Consider the following 19,578-nt stretch of genomic DNA (forward strand, 5'->3'; position numbering starts at 1 on the left):
ACCTCTGGTAAATTCTTCCTGTCCTCTGAGTGTCGGATTTAAGCAGCATCGGTGCTGGCAAAAGCCACGTGAAGACTCTTTGGAGTTCAGCTTCCTTCCCCGGGCATCTTTCCTGCGGTGTGACCGCTGGTGCCAGCGCCTACATCCCCACACGGTCCAGTCTGTCTGGTGTTGTTCCTTGCCGGGGTGGTTCCGTGATTTGGGCCGTTTCAGAGCGCTGTCTGAGGCTGAAGTGGGGCCCTGGAAGCAGAAGTCGCTGGTCGGTGGTGCCGGGTGGGACCTGCCCACCCATTTTGCCCGGGACGATGCAGGGCGGGTGGGACGCTGGCGGCCGAGCACGTTCTGGGCTGGCGCTTCCCCGCAGTTGCTCGTCACCTGCTCCCTGCCCATCGCTTGGGGAGAAAACGCCCCAGTTTGGTCAAAGGGGACGTGCGGTAATTCCTTGCAGCCAGGGGCCAGTTTCATGTTGAGACGTGGGAAGTCGCAGCGCTGGCAGCGGCTTTGATCCAGGGCCGTGTGGCACGCGGCTCTGCCGGGCGGTCGCTGGTGCTCCCGGGACCACTTGCAGCCCACGGAGACTCCGAACGCGTCCCTTGCTGGCCTTGCGAACTCACTCCCTGCCCTTGGGGCTGGAGACTTTTAAAAGGTTTGCCTTTATTTTTTCCATTAAAAATAAAAAAGCTGTAAATGTAAATTATTATAATGGGGTTTTTTTGGTGTGTCTTACCAGCTGTTGCAAAAGGCGGCAGCTTCCAAACAGAATCCCAGCATGGTCAGGGTTGGCAGGGCCCTCTGTGGGTCACCCAGCCCAGCCCCCTGCCCAAGCAGGGTCACCCAGAGCAGGCTGCACAGCACCGCGTCCAGGCGGGTCTGGAATATCTCCAGAGAAGGAGACTCTACAGCCTCCCTGGGCAGCCTGGGCCAGGGCTCCGGCACCCTCAGAGGGAAGAAGTTCTTCCTCATGTTCAGCTGGAGCTTCCTCTGCTTCAGTTTGTGCCCATTGCCCCTTGTCCTGTCACTGGGCACCACTGGAAAGAGTCTGGCCCCATCCTCCTGACCCCCACCCTGCAGATATTTAGAGGCATTTCAAAGGTCCCCTCTCAGCCTTCTCTTCTCCAGGCTGAACAAGCCCAGCTCCCTCAGCCTCTCCTCGTAGCAGAGATGCTCCAGTCCCCTCCTCATCCTCACAGCCCTGCGCTGGGCTCTCTCCAGTAGCTCCTCATCTTTCTTGAACTGGGGAGCCCAGCACTGGACCCAGCACTGCAGATGGGGCCTCCCCAGGGCAGAGCAGAGGGGCAGAAGAACCTCCCTCGCCCTGCTGCCCACACTCCTCGTGATGCACCCCAGGATCCCCTTGGCCTTCTTGGCACCCAGGGCACGCTGCTGGCTCATGGTCACCCTGTCATCCGCCAGCACTCCAGGTTTTTAAGGGCAGTGACTTCAGGCTTCTTTGCAGGGTTTTGTTTTGGGGTGTTCCCCCTCTCGTCCCTGGTTCGCCGGCTCCTCGGTCGCTGGCGGGGCAGACGGTGTCACCCAGCCCTGCTCGTGCTCGGTGACTCTGTCCCTCTGGCCCGGCCAGCACGGCACCGCGCTGAGCTCGAACTCTCCATTTCTGCCTCGGCAGTGAGAGGGTTTGTAGCACGCGTGGTTGTTTTCACGCGTCGCTGCTGGCTGTCGCGCCGTTCGACCGCGGCTGTGTTCAATTTGCTCGGTTTCGTGCCGCTCCCGCTCCCGGCCGGGGGGGTTCGTGCCAATCCCCCACCCCGCAGCGCCTGCTCCCACCCCGCGCTCCCTTATCCTGGTTCTGTTGAACCCTTCCGAACATTAAACCTGATTTTTGGCTGATGCATGACGTTGTTCTCTTTAACTTTAGGACTCAAATGGTTGGGGTTTTGTGTATTTATGGCAAACTACTCCTCGCCGTGGATTTTCACCTCTGCCTCTCGCCCAGCAGCGCGCTGCTCCTCCCCGACGCCAGCGTTGGGGTGCCGAGCACCGGGGGGGTTCTTTGGGTGTCTGCTGGTGGCAGTCATCAGGTGGGGCCCAGCGGGACCCGGCTGCAGCGGTGGCCGCGGCCCAGGACGGCTGCCGGGGGGTGAGGGGGCCTCGTGTCCTCTTCCATCCCTTCCCTGTCCCCAACAGCCCCGGAGTCCCACTGCGGTGGGGAAAGGGACAGAACCAGACACCCCAAGCCCCGGGTGCCGTTACAGCAGCTGAGTGCTGGGGGGGTACGAAGGCAAACAGCAGGTTTAAAAAAAAAACCCAGAAACACCCCCCCCACCCCAATCCAGCACTGCCCCTTTGGGGGCAAAACCATAAAACTCACGACAAAAAAAAACCCCCTCTGGCTTACTGCGTAGTAGTGTAAATAGTTTATTTGCTCTTATGCCAGGAACAGACCAGGAGAGTAACATGAACTGCTTTTATAAAACACTTCTAACATCGCTAAGCAGCAGGTCTATTACTAGAAAAATATTAAAGAGAACACGCCAGCGCTGCCTTCCAGCTGTATGGTATTTTTTTGTCTTCAGTTCAAAAAAATACCTTGGAGCTGAGCAGTGCACGAGCTGGCGCTCTGAACCATTGGCCGAAGGATTTATGAAATTAATTGCCCCGTTTTCTTGCGCCGATTGAGCTGCTCTCCCGTCGCCGCGGCGTGACGGCGGCGGACCGGCGTGTTCTCTCTAGCAGGTCGGGTACGCGGTGCCGTAAATGCAAGGAGGTGGAGGGTTTTAAAGTCAACGTCCTGTCAATAGGTAAGCAGAGGTCGATGTGGTAGCTGGGAGCCCCAAACTGTCCATTTAGTTAAATATAAAAACAAAAACTATAAGTTAAAATAACATTCAGATTGTATAGCACAGGCCGATGCTTTTTTTTTTTTTTCCTTTTTAAACAATATTTACAATATTACCCAGCGGCTAAAGTGGGAATAAAAGAGAAGTGTAAAAACCATAAAAAACTGCACCGATTTTGTAGCAAAATATCTGTACATTTAAAAACAGATTATCTTATACCTACACAGTATCCACGGGGAAACAAAAAAGGGGGGGGGGGACCTTCACCAGTGGTTCACGTAAGCACAACATAAAAGGAAAAGAAATTCAGTGGTTAAATACTATACAAGAAATTTTACAATTAACAGAGCGATGCGGTGAGACCAGGCAAGGTAAAGCCGTCAGCTACACGGATCTCGTTTCTCTTCGGTCCAGTTCCTCGCCGCAGAGACGCTCGCGGCCGCGGCCGGCCCGCCGTCACCTCCCTCCTGCCGCCGGCACGGACGCGCAGCGCGGGTGCGTGGTGCTGCCGGCGTAACGCCCGTGTCCCCGGGTCGGCTTTCGGAAGGCAAAGCGGCGTCTGCGACCCGTGGGGGGCTTTCGGCCGGGAGCTGGGGGGGCCCTGGCCGCGAAGCCGAGCCGGATTGTCCGCGGAAGCTGGGGCTGGAGCGGGGCACGGGTCCCCCAGCGCAGGGCACGGGATGGGTCTCTGCACCAGCAGCTGAGCTGCACCGGTCCTCCGAAGCCTAATACTGATTACTGAGATGTTAATAGCTTAGTGCTAATTAATAAATACACTGTTACTCGAAAGCTGCCTCTAGGTGAGGAGCACGGCGCGCGCCTTCGCCACCCTCCGCGCCCGTCCCCAGCAGCCCCGCGCCGCCAGCCGGGAAAAGGGACGCCTCTGCTGGGAATTATTTCCACGTTACATACAGAAAGCCCTTAAATGTCTTCCTTTTTGGAAAAAAAAAAAACCCCATCAGCAGCCACCAAGTGCAGCTGCGTACGCCCTGGGCGGGCAGCACAGGAACCGGCCACAGCCCGGCAGCTCCACGGAGACCACTCACTAAACCTTGGTAGAAACCAAACCGAACACCCAAAACAAAGCAACGCGGATTTTACATTTTGGTTAAAAACACTGAACAACGTCTTGGTGTGAAAAGCTACCCAATCAAGTCCTATTGCTTTGAGTCACCGGAGCAGGTTCTGCGGCTGTAGGCACTTGGGAGCTACGGCGGCGCGGCGAGCCCATCGCTGACGTCCCTGCGCGTGTCCCAGGTCTTCGGGCCCTTCCGAGGGCGAACGCTAAGAGTTCCAAGGGCAGAGCGCAGGGTTCACGCGGACAAGGCATGGTTCAAGCAAACCCCCCCCCTCCCCCTCCCCGTTCTCGACACGCGCAGGGCTCCGGCTCACATGGCGATTTCGGCGCCGTTGGCCGAGCGCAAGTTCTGGTCGTCGAAGCGCCGCCGGACGCTCCTCCTCACCGCGTCGGCCCGGCGGTACGGCTGGTTTCGAAGATCTGCGGAGAGGAAAAGCGGCGTTGGTCACCGGGCACGGCTCGCCCGCGCGCGCGCACCCACGCACCCACGCACGCACAGGGGGGGGGGGGGGTCCTGCTGGAAGCCAATCAAAGCAGCTTGTGTAGGCGCGGGAGAGGGGTCTGCAGCCCGGCCAGAGCAGAAGGGAGCAAACCCGGCCCAGCCCCTGCGCTACGCGCCCAAGCAGCCGGGAATACTGGTGACACGCGCCGGGGGGCTGCGGGGAGCGACGCCGCCACGTCCGCGTCTCCCCGCTGCGGGCTGCCAAGAAGGCTAAGGGGATCCTGGGGTGCATGAGGAGGAGTGTGGGCAGCAGGACGAGGGAGGTTCTCCTTCCCTTCTGCTCTGCCCTGGGGAGGCCTCATCTGGAGTCCTGTGTCCAGTGCTGGGCTCCCCAGTTCAAGAAAGATGAGGAGCTACTGGAGAGAGCCCAGCGCAGGGCTGCGAGGATGAGGAGGGGACTGGAGCATCTCTCCTACGAGGAGAGGCTGAGGGAGCTGGGCTTGTTCAGCCTGGAGAAGAGAAGGCTGAGAGGGGACCTTAGAAATGCCTCTAAATATCTGCAGGGTGGGGGTCAGGAGGACGGGGCCAGACTCTTTCCAGTGGTGCCCAGCGACAGGACAAGGGGCAATGGGCACAAACTGAGGCAGAGGAAGCTCCAGCTGAACATGAGGAAGAACTTCTTCCCTCTGAGGGTGACGGAGCCCTGGCCCAGGCTGCCCAGGGAGGCTGTGGAGTCTCCTTCTCTGGAGATATTCCAGCCCCGCCTGGCCGCGGTGCTGTGCAGCCTGCTGTGGGTGACCCTGCTTGGGCAGGGGGCTGGGCTGGGGGACCCCCAGAGGGCCCTGCCAACCCCTCCATGCTGGGATTCTGTGGGAGCCGGCCTGTCCACCGCACCCAGTCCCTCGCACGGGCTCTCCAACACCCACGGGAGCCGGAGGAGCAGGCTGCGGCAGGACGCAGCGCGCGGGAGGTGCGTGGCCCAGGGCACGACGGTGCCAGCGTTGGGCAACGCGAGGGTGGGTCTGCGCTCCCTGCGTGCCCGGTGACCTAAACGAGGGGGCCCTGAGCTAACGCAGCCGCTACGCTGCAACCGGCTGGCGAAGCTCCGGCTGCCGTCCTGCCCCCCGGCCACCCGCTCGCCCCGCTGCAGGGATGCTTCGTCACCTCCCTCCTCCTCCTCGCTGGCCCGATCCGCCCTGCTGCTGCTGGGGAGGTGAGCAAAGAGGTGGGAAACACTGAGCATGCCATGGGTCGGACAGGGGGGATGGATGTGTTGATGGAAGCGGGCGTTACGCGTGCTGTTAGGCGTGTTACACGTGCGGTTACGTGTGCGGCCGCGACACGGCGAGCACACTCGGTACCCCTGCAGCCTGACCCCAGCTACAGCATCGCTTGGAAAGCAAATCTGCGCTGGACGGGGCAAACCCTCCTCCTGATGTCCCTGCTGACGTCTGTCCTGGTTGAAAGCCAGCTCCCAGCTTCTTGGCTCTCGGCGTGCCCGGGGCTGCAGAACACCCAGGGACCTGCCTCGGGCCACGGCTGCCTAGCTGGGGCGAAACTCGGAGGAGAAAGGGCCACAACGGAGAGAGGGCGTGAAGCCGGTCACCAGCCCAGGGGCCGTGGATCCCCTGCACCGCGGAGGGTGAGGAGCAGGGGTCTCGGTCTGCCCTGGCCGTTGGGCTCTCACCAGTATTACGCTCAGCCGCAGCTACAACAGGCTGTCTGGCATAGAGAGAGAGGAGGAAGCTAAGTAAAAAGTGATGCTTGCCAGCTCTGTGTATCCTCCACCACCGGTGTGCTAGAAGAAATCCTTACCCTCGAGTGAACATTTGGAAATTTAGTGATATTATTCTTCTTTAGGGCTAAACAGAAAAAGAAACAAAACAAAACAAAACACAAAATGATGGTTAAGTAATAAATGGGATGGAGAATGAAGAGCAAGTCGACTGAGCGTTCCGAACTCCCAGGCACGTTAGCCGACAGAGCAAGAGGGGTCAGGCCAAGGCTGCGAGAGGAGGTTAGGCACGGAGAGGAAAGGACGGGAGGGCCTCTCGCTAACCAAACTCCAAGCTGCTTTGAAGATTGGCTCCAGGAAGGTACCACAGAAATTAACTCAGAAGAGCAACCAACCACCGAGCTGATTACGGTTAGCAGTTTTATTAGAAGCATTCACAAAAACACACATCACGGAGGGCAGCACTGTTGTCTTCCACAGCGGCCGAGTCCTCCGCTGAAGACGACAGTGCCAGCAGCCATGCCGGGTTAAGCGCACCCTCCTCACGCCACGCGACGGCAACGGCTCAGTTCCACGCCAAGCTTTTCCTCGTCGCCACTTCTGAGCGCTTCCCCCTGCTCCCCCTGGGCCACGGCACCGCCGCCGTCCCCGAGCCCAGCCCCAGCGCTGCCCGCGGGCACCGGCACCGGCTGGCACCCGGCGCTCAGCCCCGCTGCCCTCGACAGAGCCGGCGTGGAACTGAGCGGAGTTGAAGATGGATGCGACCGAGCGAGCAGAGGAAGCTGCGCGTGCGTCTCGCATGCAGGGAAACATGCAGGGGCTGGTTAGCAAGCCTAGAATGAAACACTCCTGGCAGAGGACGTACGTTACTACAGGCAGCCCTGCCCACCCCAGGAAAGCCCCGCTGCCTCCATGCAGCCCGCAACTTTGCTTCATCTTCACATGTGGACATGGCATAGAAAAGCCAAGTGAACCGTCACGTCTCGCTGCGTTTGGTCTCCCAAGTCTCGGGCGCCGCAGGCGACCCGCGCCCCGTCCGCCGTGACTCCGCCACTCGCTGTTCTATGGCAGCCGGCAGCGGGGCCAGAGATGCTTTCGGGCACCGGGATGGCCGAAAGCATCGAGCGCAAGGTCGATGGGATGGAACGAGACGTTGCCGAAAGACGAGAGCATGCAACAGAGGTGACACAAACACAACTTCAGGCGGACGCCGGACGTTACTACACACTCAACGTTCACACGAGCCTGGCTGAGATCCGGACAAACGGGGAAGTGCCAAAAAAAAAAAACCTCTACAGCGACCTTTCTGTTTTCTAAGAGCATCAGATGTGAAAGGGGAATAGTTTAGTAATGGAATTCCTCAGTGAGAACAGGTTCGCAGAAGAACCGAGAGCCCCGCTTGGCGGTTCGGGCGGTAAAGGGCACAGTCTTCAGCACTGCATGGGAACAACAGCCAGACAGACAAACAGAGCCGTCAGACGCGCGGCCATCGCATTAGTACGCGGTTAGCGCCGGGGGACGGACGCCTGGGGACCGGGCCCTGGGATCGCTTCGTCACCCTTTGGCCACGAGGCCGCTGCCGGCCCCGGCGCGAGCGTTTCTCCCGTCCCGTTGCTTTCCGCAGGCTGGAGACACCGCAGCGCTCTGCCCCTTTTCTCAGGCGCCGTCCGCTTTGGAACGACGCTTTCAGCCGTTTCCACCCCGCTGGCAGAGATCTCGCGGGCCGCGTTCGAGCGGCCCCGGTCCCACCCGGCCTGACCTTTCTCATCCCACGGCTTAAGGCCCGCAGAGACACCCCCGCCACGGGAAACACCAGGCACAAGACCACGGGACAGGTCCCAGCGGAGTCTCCCTGCACCGGGCTGCCCTTGGCGTGCGGATGGCCTTCTGCCCCACCACCGATTTCTGCCGCAGAGCAGGAGAACCGCTTTACCAGTCCCACAAGCTCCCAGGAGTCTGAAGGAGTTGCAGAAGCAGCAAGAGATTAGATATTACAGCGACTCTGCCCTTTATTTAAAGAATGCTATCTTAGGAAGCTATTAATCAAGGTTAAAGGGAGTTGTGAAAGCTTCGAGCATTTCAGCCCTGTCATCCAGCTGGGCAAAAATTCCCTGGCTTTGCTTAGTGGGTGGCAAAACAGCTCTCCTCCCCTCCTGCAGAAAAAAACCCATGAGAAAAAACGTTCGGGAGCAGCAGCCAAGGAAATTCTGCCCAAAGACCTTTTCTGGAGCTCCTGTGCGATGGAAACCAAGCACTGCAAAGCTATCGGAGCGTCAAAATCGCGTTCCCTCCTCACCGCGGGCGAGGAACGCGCAGTGAAGTCACCGCGCTGCGATCAGAGCAGCCGTGTAGACCGACAACGATCTGACTCCTGCCCAAAACGCCCTTTCCAAGGCAGCTCATTTCATCAGCACCGAAGCCCTGGCCGCATCCGGCTACGACAGCGGGTTCTGCGCCTCTGCCCCCAGCCCTGGGCTGCCCACCAGTCCGAGCAGCAGGGAAACCAGCGGCGTTGGGGGTCGTAAATCATCCAGGCCCCACTAAACGATGCGCCCTAACTGCGTGATAATGTGCTGCCATCACTGCTGGTACATCTTAATGACAGTGTAGGCTCTTAATAATGCAAAACCTCCGTCGCTCGTTCCATTTATGGGGAAAAAAATGGTTTCTGGGAAGGCTCTGCATGGCACGCGCAGCCCCACCGGCGCGTCTGCCGGGATCCGGTGCCACCTACGCGAACGGCCGGAGACCGAGCGCGTCCCCACACGCTGGAGAGGAGCGAAGGGACCATGCGAGCGCCCAAGACGACACGTAAAGGCACGCTACTGGGCTCTGTTACGTGCCCTGCGCAGAGGTTCCTACGCTGGGTTCACCTCGTGCAAAGCCCTGGGCTGTGCTTGCGTAACGCTTTGTTAAGAACGACACAAAGCACTTACAACAGCTAGTAGGCAGCTACACGTTCTTATTTGTTGTGCATGAGCCTCGGATCAGGGAACCGCAGGCGTTTACCTGTGATAATGTCCTCGATAGCACCGTCCTTCCCTTCGTAGACGTGCCTGTTGTCCTTGACCTGCCGCCGCCGCAGCTCTGCGATCAGCTCTTGCTGCTGCCGCTTTGTTTTGTGTGAGGGAGACTGAAAGCAAGGGAGAGAGGACGGGTAAGCGCCGACCCCCAGCTCCCCCCGCACGGGAAGCACAGAATCACAGAATCCCAGCATGGTGGGGGTTGGCAGGGACCTCTGGGGGTCACCCAGCCCAACCCCCTGCCCAAGCAGGGTCACCCAGAGCAGGCTGCACAGCACCGCGGCCAGGCGGGGCTGGAATATCTCCAGAGAAGGAGACTCCACAGCCTCCCTGGGCAGCCTGGGCCAGGGCTCCGTCGCCCTCAGAGGGAAGAAGTTCTTCCTCGGGTTCAGCTGGAGCTTCCTCTGCTCCAATTTGTGCCCGTTGCCCCTTGTCCTGTCGCTGGGCACCACTGGAAAGAGTCTGGCCCCGTCCTCCTGACCCCCACCCTGCAGATATTTAGAGGCATTTCTAAGGTCCCCTCTCAGCCTTCTCTTCTCCAGGCTGAACAAGCCCAGCTCCCTCAGCCTCTCCTCGTAGCAGAGATGCTCCTGTCCCCTCCTCATCCTCGTAGCCCTCCGCTGGACTCTCTCCAGTAGCTCCTCATCTTTCTTGAACTGGGGAGCCCAGCACTGGACACAGCACTGCAGATGGGGCCTCCTCAGGGCAGTGTAGAGGGGAAGGAGAACCTCCCTCGCCCTGCTGCCCACACTCCTCCTCATGCACCCCAGGATCCCATTGGCCTTCTTGGCACCCAGGGCACGCTGCTGGCTCATGGTCACCCTGAGCACTCCCAGTCCCTCTCCGCAGAGCTGCGAGGCACCGGCCGAGCCCACCAGCAGCCAGCCGCAAACAGCAGCCGCCGCTTTTCCACCAGACCAGGAGAACACCAGCGTGGGGGCAGCTGGCGTCCCATGGAGGGGACGAGCAGAGTCACCAGCTAACCCAGCTGCCACGCCGCTTCTCCTTCTCACGTTCGTACCCAGCTTCCACACCTTCTCATCACTCGGAGCCGGAGCTCCAAGCGCTTCCCTCTGAGCAGCATCAGGGCAACATGGAGACCCGGCTTTCCCTCCCGGGGAAGAGCTCGGCTGGGATGAAGGAGCCCAGCAGCCGCGGGAAGCAGCCCCAGCTGACAAAGCAGGGGTTTTAGAGCTGTGGAAAGGTCCTCCAGCAAGCCCGGAGTGTCACCTCAGGAGGAAACCAGGTCAGGAGAACGGCTGAGCCCCGCCGCCGCGCTCCGCAGGGACGGCTCCGGGGAGGAGGGCTCCTTGTCCCGGCAGGCGACGGGAGGGAAGCTCTGCGCTCCGAGCACCCAGGGGGTTGTGACAGACACACGGCCCGAGCAGAACGCAGCGTAGCTAAGGGCACTGTGGACCAGGCGAGTTCATTCTGGGGCCTTCGACAGCAGCAGAACCACGCACCGTAACCCTTCAGCTCATTTCAGTTCTCTCCACATAAGGAGCAAACTCCCAGAGACCCCACTTCGTGGAAACTCTCCATTGGGCAACTGAGGTTCTCAGGCAGAGCTGAGGTTCCTCAACTAGCAGGAAAAACACAGGAACGTGATGGCTCCTGCCTGCAAGATTTCTTCATCAACCACCTGGATGAAGAATTAGAATGTACCTTCAGCAAGTTTGCTGATGACACCAAACTGGGAGGAGTGGTGGATACACCGGCAGGATCCTGGGGTGCATCAAGAGGAGTGTGGCCAGCAGGGCGAGGGAGGTTCTCCTCCCCCTCTACACTGCCCTGGTGAGGCCTCATCTGCAGTGCTGTGTCCAGTGCTGGGCTCCCCAGTGCAAGAAAGATGAGGAGCTACTGGAGAGAGTCCAGCGCAGGGCTACGAGGATGAGGAGGGGACTGGAGCATCTCTCCTACGAGGAGAGGCTGAGGGAGCTGGGCTTGTTCAGCCTGGAGAAGAGAAGGCTGAGAGGGGACCTTAGAAATGCCTCTAAATATCTGCAGGGTGGGGGTCAGGAGGACGGGGCCAGACTCTTTCCAGTGGTGCCCAGCGACAGGACAAGGGGCAACGGGCACAAACTGGAGCAGAGGAAGCTCCAGCTGAACCCGAGGAAGAACTTCTTCCCTCTGAGGGTGACGGAGCCCTGGCCCAGGCTGCCCAGGGAGGCTGTGGAGTCTCCTTCTCTGGAGATATTCCAGCCCCGCCTGGACACGGTGCTGTGCAGCCTGCTGTGGGTGACCCTGCTTGGGCAGGGGGTTGGGCTGGGTGACCCACAGAGGGCCCTGCCAACCCCGACCATGCTGGGATTCTGTGAAGATGTCTCTGTTCCATACCTTTTGGTCCTGCTGCTCCATCAACGCTTCTTGCTCCATGAGTTTTTCCATTAAGGCCTGTTCCTGTTTTTTTCTCAGCTCATTCTCCTCTTCTGCTTGCTATTTGTCACAAAAAAAAGGCACAGGTTATAGCTTCTAATTGCCACAGGGAACGAAAATATTCCAAATGAGCGATGCTATCACTGGCTACCACAGGGCTTCCCAAGGCAGCAATTCAGCTGCCCCTTGTCACAGCCTGAGGACACCAGGCTGGGCGAGACCTTCCTAGGTGGCACACCGTCCCCTCCCGGTCCCGAAAGATGTGTGTCCAGGGTCACAGTGTGAGCTGCAGCCGCCCAGACACTCCACTTCTGAGGATTCCTCCAGCGTCTCAGACAGCCATGTTGTCCTTCAGCCCCCCAAAATAATCCCCAAACAAGTGCTGGTGCTGCCCCGGGCTGGCGTGGCCGCGCCGTCGGGGATGGCTCACACGGCGTCAACGCTGCAGGGAGCCACGAGCTGTTTGGTTGGGTGCCCCAAGCCACGCAGGGACCACATGGGGTTCAGAAGGGGAAGATGCTCCTGTTTACCTTGTAGGCCTTCACAAACCGGACAAACACCGGGAAAAAGACCGAGGGGGGGGTCGTCTTGGGGTTCTCCCCAAAGTACTTCACAACATCATCGAAGGCATCCTGCAAAGAGCACAGGTTTACGGCGTCGCACGTACGGGGACAAACGCACCGCGTCGCCGCTCCTCCTCCTCCCCGCTGCGTGCGCCAAGCCCGTCCCTCGCAGCAACGCGCTGCTCCTCGCCTGCACCCCCTCACCGAAGAAATACCTGGGCTATTTTGGCATCGTCCTGCAGCTTCTTCAGCTTCCCCTCGTTGTTCTGAATGAACTCCTTCAGCATCGTGTTGTGGTCGTGCATGGTGTACTCGCGCTTCGTCAGATCCAGGCCCCTCTGCAGCTCCTTCACGTCCAGGAGGACGTTTTCGAGAGACACTAGGAAACAAACGGGAAATGCTGCACTGCTCCTGCTCTGCGAGCACCTGAACCACTCCCCGCCGAGGAGAGCCCCCACAGCCCAGGCACGGCGTGCCGTGAAGTCACAGAATCCCAGAATCCCAGCATGGTGGGGGTTGGCAGGGCCCTCTGTGGGTCACCCAGCCCAACCCCCTGCCCAAGCAGGGTCACCCAGAGCAGGCTGCACAGGACCTTGTCCAGGCGGGGCTGGAATATCTCCAGAGAAGGAGACTCCACAACCTCCCTGGGCAGCCTGGGCCAGGGCTCCGTCACCCTCAGAGGGAAGAAGTTCTTCCTCGGGTTCAGCTGGAGCTTCCTCTGCTCCAGTTTGTGCCCGTTGCCCCTTGTCCTGTCGCTGGGCACCACTGGAAAGAGTCTGGCCCCGTCCTCCTGACCCCCACCCTGCAGATATTTAGAGGCATTTCGAAGGTCCCCTCTCAGCCTTCTCTTCTCCAGGCTGAACAAGCCCAGTTCCCTCAGCCTCTCCTCGTAGCAGAGATGTTCCAGTCCCCTCCTCATCCTCGTAGCCCTCTGCTGGACTCTCTCCAGTAGCTCCTCATCTTTCTTGAACTGGGGAGCCCAGCACTGGACACAGCACTCCAGATGGGGCCTCACCAGGGCAGAGCAGAGGGGAAGGAGAACCTCCCTCGCCCTGCTGCCCACACTCCTCCTCATGCACCCCAAGATCCCGTTGCCCTTCTTGGCAGCCAGGGCACGCTGCTGGCTCATGGTCACGGCGTGCATGCCACCACTGCTCACCAGGGACAGGAGGGTCACAGTACCTGCGGCAGCCTTCTCCACGTAATGCAGCTCGTTGTAGAAGAGGGATACGTGCTGGTACTTCTCCTTGACCACGTTGGAAATGTAGTGCAGCAGGGTCTGCTTTCGGTCTGTCGACTTTGTTTCTAGGAGCTGGGGAGAGAAGGCAAAGAGCTCGCTGGGTGGAGGTGCAGCAGGCTCCAAGCAAAGTGACCCCACCGGTGCTTCTCCACCTGACAGGGACGGCTGTAAAAGCTCACTGAAGAGTTCAGCAGGTGGTTTCCAAGCTGTGGTGGGCAGAGCCTCTGAAGGCACGTGCCTCCTCCCAGGCGACCCCCCGGCACAACGCTCAGCAAAGCCATCTCCCACCGCCTGGCACGGACGCCTTCCCCACTGCCCTGCTCTGATTTCACCGCCCGGGCGGCACCCACCGAGCCCCCCAGCAGCCACTCCACGTCCCGTGTCCGCGAAACTCACCCCCACCCCGTCCCCACAAGGCTCCTCTCGTCTCCTTACCAGGTCCAAGCTCTGGAGCTTAAATCCGTACACGGCTCCGCGCTTACTGCTGTTCATGTAGTTTCCCAGCGCCAGGATTATCTGCCAGGACGGAACAGAGCGGAGCGTGAGCTCTCAGGACAAACGCACGGCGCTTTAGAAACCTCTGGAAGGAGCGCTGGTGGGTCAGCACCCAGGCAGGGTTTCGGTATGTGCAAGGGTGAGTGAGGGAGCTACTGAACGTATCTACACCCAGACCTACCTCCAGTATCTTCTTCAGCTTTTGGGATGACTTTATTGAGACCGACGCAGCTATTATTGCGTGAAGTTGCTGCAGGTGAACACAGGAACAGCTTTGGTTAATGCACATCCAACCCAAGAGTACAATTAAACCCTGAACACTCACATTCTGAAAAAAAACCTTGTTTTTCATCCATACTGTGGGGCCCAGCACGAACATCACCCTGCCCTGACACGTCAGGAATTCCAGTGATTCACGGACCAGCGCTGATAATAACTCTCCCCGATGACACAAACAGCTAGATTTTCCTTTGAACCGATTTTGAACTTCTAGGGGTAAGGAAACAGGATGGTACGGAGCAGTCCAGGCTACAAGCTGTCATAAAAGAGCACCTGGGACATCGGAGTCACCGGTCTATGAAAATATAGCTAGAAAATCATTTTTCCATTCATGTGTTTCTCATTCTGTCCCAGTGAGAACTCACAATCACCCCACGACACTCAAACTATCTCCCTGTCTTAGAAAAATTAAAATCTCTGTAAGCTTCACCAGCTCCCCGCAGGCAGAACCCCGAGCAGCCCGGACCCCCACGCGTCGCCCCGCTGTCCCCAGGGGTTCGGCCCTCACTCACCGGCGTCAGCATCTGGATGCTCTCTGCAAAGTTGCCTATAAAAGCCATGATGGTCATCTTCTGCATCAGCCTCTCGATCTTGCTGAACTGCATCATGAACCGGTCTTCGTCGGACAGGTTCTCGATGGGTTTCCTTTCCCGCTCGTAGAGCCGCAGCACCTTCACTTCGTTCTCGGTGGGCAGGAACCGCATCAGGCATTCGACGAAATCCACCGGCAACGTTTTCAGGTCAAACCTGCGTGACAGCAGACCAGAAGAAGCCGTGTTACAAGGCTCTGCACAAAATGAGGGAAAAGCAGCAGAAATGAGAGAGAGAGCAGCCTCCGCCGCTGCTCAGCTCCACCAGAGCCTGAGCCAGTAAAGCGGTGAGAAACCGTGGAGAAGCCGTGAAGCTGCTCCTGCTCGTGCAGCCCTGGCTGGGGTGGGGGGCACGGTCCTGCACGTGAAGCTCTCTGCACGTGAAGGTGTGAACGGCGCTGCTGGGCACCTTGTTCCTGTCTCCAAAGATGCGGTCCTTGCCCCCCACCCCTCCACGGTCACACCTCGCTATCATCAGAGAAGACACGTGGGCAGGAGCAAACAGCAGAGCCCTGCAAACCCCATCTGCTGAAGGTGCCTCGGTCTGCAGCAGGTTCAGCTCACCCTCCTCACCGGCCCAACGACACTCTCAGGCCTCCAAATTCAGCAGATGTCCCTTTGCGGAGAAACGGCCGACGTCCGGCATGGCCACGAGGATCAGCCCCAAGGAGCAGGCACCGACCCCCGGAGCCGCTGGCGTTGGTCAGCGAGGGTCCCTGCCAACCCAGCTCTACGCCAAACCCTTCCAGTGCACTGGGACCCAACTCGTGCTTCATGGAGCAAGCGAAAATCGCGGCCCCCTCCTGATACCCTGGGGTTTGAGGGTTCATTAAAGCACAGAAAGCACTGGGCAAACAGAATGAGAGATGCAGCCTGCAATGGCCTCCTGGGGACAGGCATGAATTAGCCTCTTTAATAAAAAGAAGTGCTAATTTGTGAAGTCTGAACGGCGACACAGCGACATAAAACTGCGCATTTGTTATTCTACTTCACGGCAATCTGATTTCTGGGAATTCAGAACGGTTCCATCCTTACTCCTGGATTTTTTCCAGATGGAAAGACATTTACATGAACTGCCAATTCAAAGCCATTCCACTTACCAAAACTCACAGTAAATCTGCAACACGGTTTCTTTGCTGACAAGCGTTTTACTTACACGTGAATAGCTCTGCATATTTCATCTGCCGTCTTTCCAGCCTTCCTCAAAGTAATGGCGAGATTTTTGGCCCTGTTGGCATCCAGTAACGTGACTTTGTTGGACCCTTTCTGAGTTATCTTCTGCTTGCTTGAAGTAAGATCAATGGCTGGACCTTGGGCTTTTGTTTTGAAGATTTCTTCAAATTCGTCCACATTTAAATCCTGAACAGGAAAGAAAAAGGATTTATCCCTCCCGCAGCAAACACTGAAGCCCGGGAGGCTGTGGAGTCTCCTTCTCTGGAGATATTCCAGCCCCAGCTGAACATGAGGAAGAACTTCTTCCCTCTGAGGGTGACGGAGCCCTGGCCCAGGCTGCCCAGGGAGGCTGTGGAGTCTCCTTCTCTGGAGATATTCCAGCCCCGCCTGGACGCGGTGCTGTGCCCCCTGCTCTGGGTGACCCTGCTTGGGCAGGGGGTTGGGCTGGGTGACCCACAGCCCTCTGCCAACCCCTGACCATTCTGTGAGTCTATGATCCCTAATTCTCACCCACGGCACTCACGCTGACCTGCTGGGTGCCATGGGCCGCTGGATGAGCTCTTTGCCCAATGACTGCTGCCATCTACCCCTGCAAACACCGCCGTGTCAGGGACAGAAGCGGGAGGCAGAGGGCACCGAGCAGCACTCGTACCTCCAGGATCCTCTCGTCATCTATTTCGTTGAAGACCGTCCCGTTGATCTGGTTGGGTTTGAGGGCGACCCAGTTGAACACCGGCATGCGGAACTTGGTCTTGATCGGCTTCTTGATTTTCACAGCTAAAGACAGCAGAGAAGAAATGACAAATCCCCCAGCCGCCCAGAAACGCCCCGCGCGCCCAGACCGCAGCTTTCGCGTCGGCATTTCAGCACCGGAGGAAGAACTGGCCAACGTTCTCACACTGGAAAGCCTTGGAAGGGTCTTGCTGCCTCGACAGGCGAAGGGCGGCGAGAGGCTTCCACCCAGCCCCTCCTCTGTTCTGAGCCCAGCCTCTGCGGAACCCGACTCAGCGCCAGAGGCCGTGAAAACTTCACTAAAGGAAATGTGTCGTTGCTTTATTACCAAGTGGTGTCTGGCTTGATTTAAAAGCCCAGGCTATTTTTAAACACGACAAAAAACGGAGGGAGTGGTTGAATTTAACCCTGTCCTGCTGGCTGCAGAGCCCAGCCCGGTGCGATCTGTGCTGATCTGTGATCTGGGTCACAAAACTCAACGCAGAATAGGTGCCCAGCAGAGAAAAAAAGCCCCTTTTTCCCAAGGCTCTGGTACAGGGTGTGGGCCCCCCCGCCGCCTGCTGCGACGGTGCTTCTCACCGGGTTTGGCTTCTCGAGGAAAAGCGGGTGGGCTGCAGCAGGCGTGAGCTTTCCCGTGGCTGAAACCACAGGTTTGTTCTTAAATGATGTAGTAATTTACACAGGGAAGCTATGAAAATGAGGACTGACTACTCTCATTAATCCGTGAACAGAGGACAAAAAAGCCACGTTGGAGCAAGGCAAACAACGCTTTTCTGCTCCTAGTCCCACCAGGCCTGGCAGGTACATGAATAATTTCTGCAACTGAGTTCTCATTTCTTTGTATCCTGATGCAAACATCAAGTCATTCACTGCTGCAGAATCGGGATGTTCATTAAAGTGATCAATCCACGTTTTGCTCCCAAATGACTTAGAAAATAACCTGTTTCTTTCCACGCTGCAAACACGAAACAGAAAGCCTGGTCCCTCCTCTCCAGTGCTGGAAAAAGCCCTTCAGCCCGCGGCGGCGGTCAGCGGCGGAGGGGCACCGAGCATCCCCCCGGCCGGGGACGCCCAGCCCCGCTGCGTCCCCACGCAGCGTCCCCGCTCCCCGGGCGGGTTTAGCTCAATCCTCGCCGCGCTGCAGAGGGGCTGGATGCCTTCCCCTCTGCTTCAGGAGATGGCCAGGTGCCCAGGTTGCAAAGCACTTGAGCAAATAACTCTATTTTACTTTCCCCCATCGACCCTGCCCGTGCGTTTCGGCCAGGACAGCCACGACCTGTTGCAGGGGACAGTCCTGTTGCGCACCGGTGAACGCTGAAAACATTTCCCTCGCTTTGTCCTTCCCCTTTGAAAAGGAGAATCGAGTTTTCTGTCCACCTCCCTTTCATGCCCGTGCTGCTTTTGCAGGGACATCACAAAGAATAAATTACTGGCAAGAGTATTTGCTCGAAACAAAGAGCCGTAAGTGAATAACCGGGAACACGCACAATATTCAGCTGTGTGTTCTGAGAATTATTTTCATCCATCTGGAAGGCACGAACACACACCATCAGCTTCTGCTCATCTAAACTAAACAGAGTTCTATTCTCTGCTTAATTTGTCTGGGCACAAACTGGAGCAGAGGAAGCTCCAGCTGAACCCGAGGAAGAACTTCTTCCCTCTGAGGGTGACGGAGCCCTGGCCCAGGCTGCCCAGGGAGGCTGTGGAGTCTCCTTCTCTGGAGATATTCCAGCCCCGCCTGGCCGCGGTGCTGTGCCCCCTGCTCTGGGTGACCCTGCTTGGGCAGGGGGTTGGGCTGGGGGACCCACAGAGGGCCCTGCCAACCCTGACCATGCTGGGATTCTGTGATTCTGTTGCTTCAAAATAATTCCTAAAAAAAAAGTAATAGCTTTTTCCATCTGAAACACCCATAAAAAAACCCCATTTTCCACTTGTGCATAGATTAGAATAGACCATTAACTGCTCCTGGGTTATTCGGGGACAGGAAAGGAAGCTCACTGCCTCGTGGGCCAGCTCCTGATGCAGCTGACCAAAATCTCTCCAGATTTCCCCTCCTCCTCCGTCAGCGAGCCCTGGCTGGGGACCGGACCCCGCAGAGGGCACCCGCAGCCGACAGGTCGCGTCGCTCGGGGATGGCTCCGGAGAAACCGCACGTCTTCGTTACTTGCTGAAGCGCTTTGCTGAATCAGGGCCTCCTGGGTGCCAAATCCCGACGGGTGGCAGCACGGCCAAAGCTACCGCGTGCTCCGGCTCCGGGCCGGCACCAGCCCCCCTCTCCCCAGTGCCTCCCCATCCCCACACCAGTCCGCGGGCACGCACACGGGCACAGCACAGAGGGAAACGGGGGGAAGGGGGTAAATACTTAGCAGAAAGCAACCTACAGAAGAGCTTGATTGGCCCATCTTACCAGGAAGCAGAAAGAACAGAGAAAAAAAAAATGTTAGCAGCGGTCAGAAAAGCAGAAGTTGTTATTTCACTGCCTCCCCTCTGACCCAGCAGGTTCCTGAATGGAGAAAACCTCCTTTCTGCGCAGCCATCGGATCAGGAAAAGGCATTTTGCCTCCCTCTCCTAACCCACCGCAGAACAAAACACCCATCCCACTGGCCTTTGGGCGTCCCACCCAAGCACCCAGGCGAGGGGCTCGGCTGCGGGGGCTCGGCCCCGCCGCCGGCGCAGCTCAGAGCTGCCCCATGCAGCAGCAGGGCTTGCTCCACGGCTCCCGGCCCCGATTAATAAGGGCTAAGGGATGGTGGCTGGGTCCCTGGCCCACACACGGCTCCCAGCCCCAATTAATAAGGGCTGAGGGACGGTGCCTGGGGCTCCCAGCACCCTCCAAGCACCCCACGGCCGCGGCACGGGACCGCCACCAGCTCTGCCAAACCCCTAACCTCAGCTGGTCACCCCTTTGGTGCTTTCATCTTTCAATTTGCCCTGGGACCCTCTAGTTTCATGATGCTTTTCACTTCCAGAGGAAACTTTGGAATACTTAATCAGATTCCAAACAGAAAAACCCTATTAATCAGAGCTCCTCGGTCTCTCCTTCTGGAGTCACCACG

General features: G+C 58.3%; 1 protein-coding gene across 9 annotated transcripts in view; it reads right to left on the reverse strand.

The window, feature by feature from the left end:
- Positions 1 to 2,369: 2,369 nt before the first annotated feature.
- FMNL2 (formin like 2) overlaps positions 2,370 to 19,578 on the reverse strand; it is a 167,899-nt gene continuing 150,690 nt past the window's right edge. The window contains exons 16-28 of one of the 9 annotated variants that reach the window (XM_075430040.1): positions 18,903 to 18,923; positions 16,442 to 16,566; positions 15,773 to 15,975; positions 14,539 to 14,773; positions 13,929 to 13,997; positions 13,688 to 13,768; positions 13,195 to 13,324; positions 12,228 to 12,391; positions 11,980 to 12,081; positions 11,411 to 11,509; positions 9,060 to 9,183; positions 6,131 to 6,177; positions 4,169 to 4,293 (exon numbers count right to left, since the gene is read on the reverse strand). In XM_075430040.1, the coding sequence (XP_075286155.1) occupies positions 4,255 to 4,293; positions 6,131 to 6,177; positions 9,060 to 9,183; positions 11,411 to 11,509; positions 11,980 to 12,081; positions 12,228 to 12,391; positions 13,195 to 13,324; positions 13,688 to 13,768; positions 13,929 to 13,997; positions 14,539 to 14,773; positions 15,773 to 15,975; positions 16,442 to 16,566; positions 18,903 to 18,923 (1,439 nt within the window). In that variant the 3' untranslated portion in view covers positions 4,169 to 4,254. Of the gene's footprint in view, positions 4,294 to 6,061; positions 6,178 to 7,340; positions 7,487 to 9,059; positions 9,184 to 11,410; positions 11,510 to 11,979; positions 12,082 to 12,227; positions 12,392 to 13,194; positions 13,325 to 13,687; positions 13,769 to 13,928; positions 13,998 to 14,538; positions 14,774 to 15,772; positions 15,976 to 16,441; positions 16,567 to 18,902; positions 18,924 to 19,578 lie in introns of those variants that run through there. The other 8 variants (XM_075430037.1, XM_075430036.1, XR_012765003.1 and 5 more) reach the window with 8 other exon arrangements.

Source organism: Opisthocomus hoazin, chromosome 9, assembly GCF_030867145.1.
Source record: "Opisthocomus hoazin isolate bOpiHoa1 chromosome 9, bOpiHoa1.hap1, whole genome shotgun sequence".
Lineage (NCBI taxonomy): Eukaryota > Metazoa > Chordata > Aves > Opisthocomiformes > Opisthocomidae > Opisthocomus > Opisthocomus hoazin.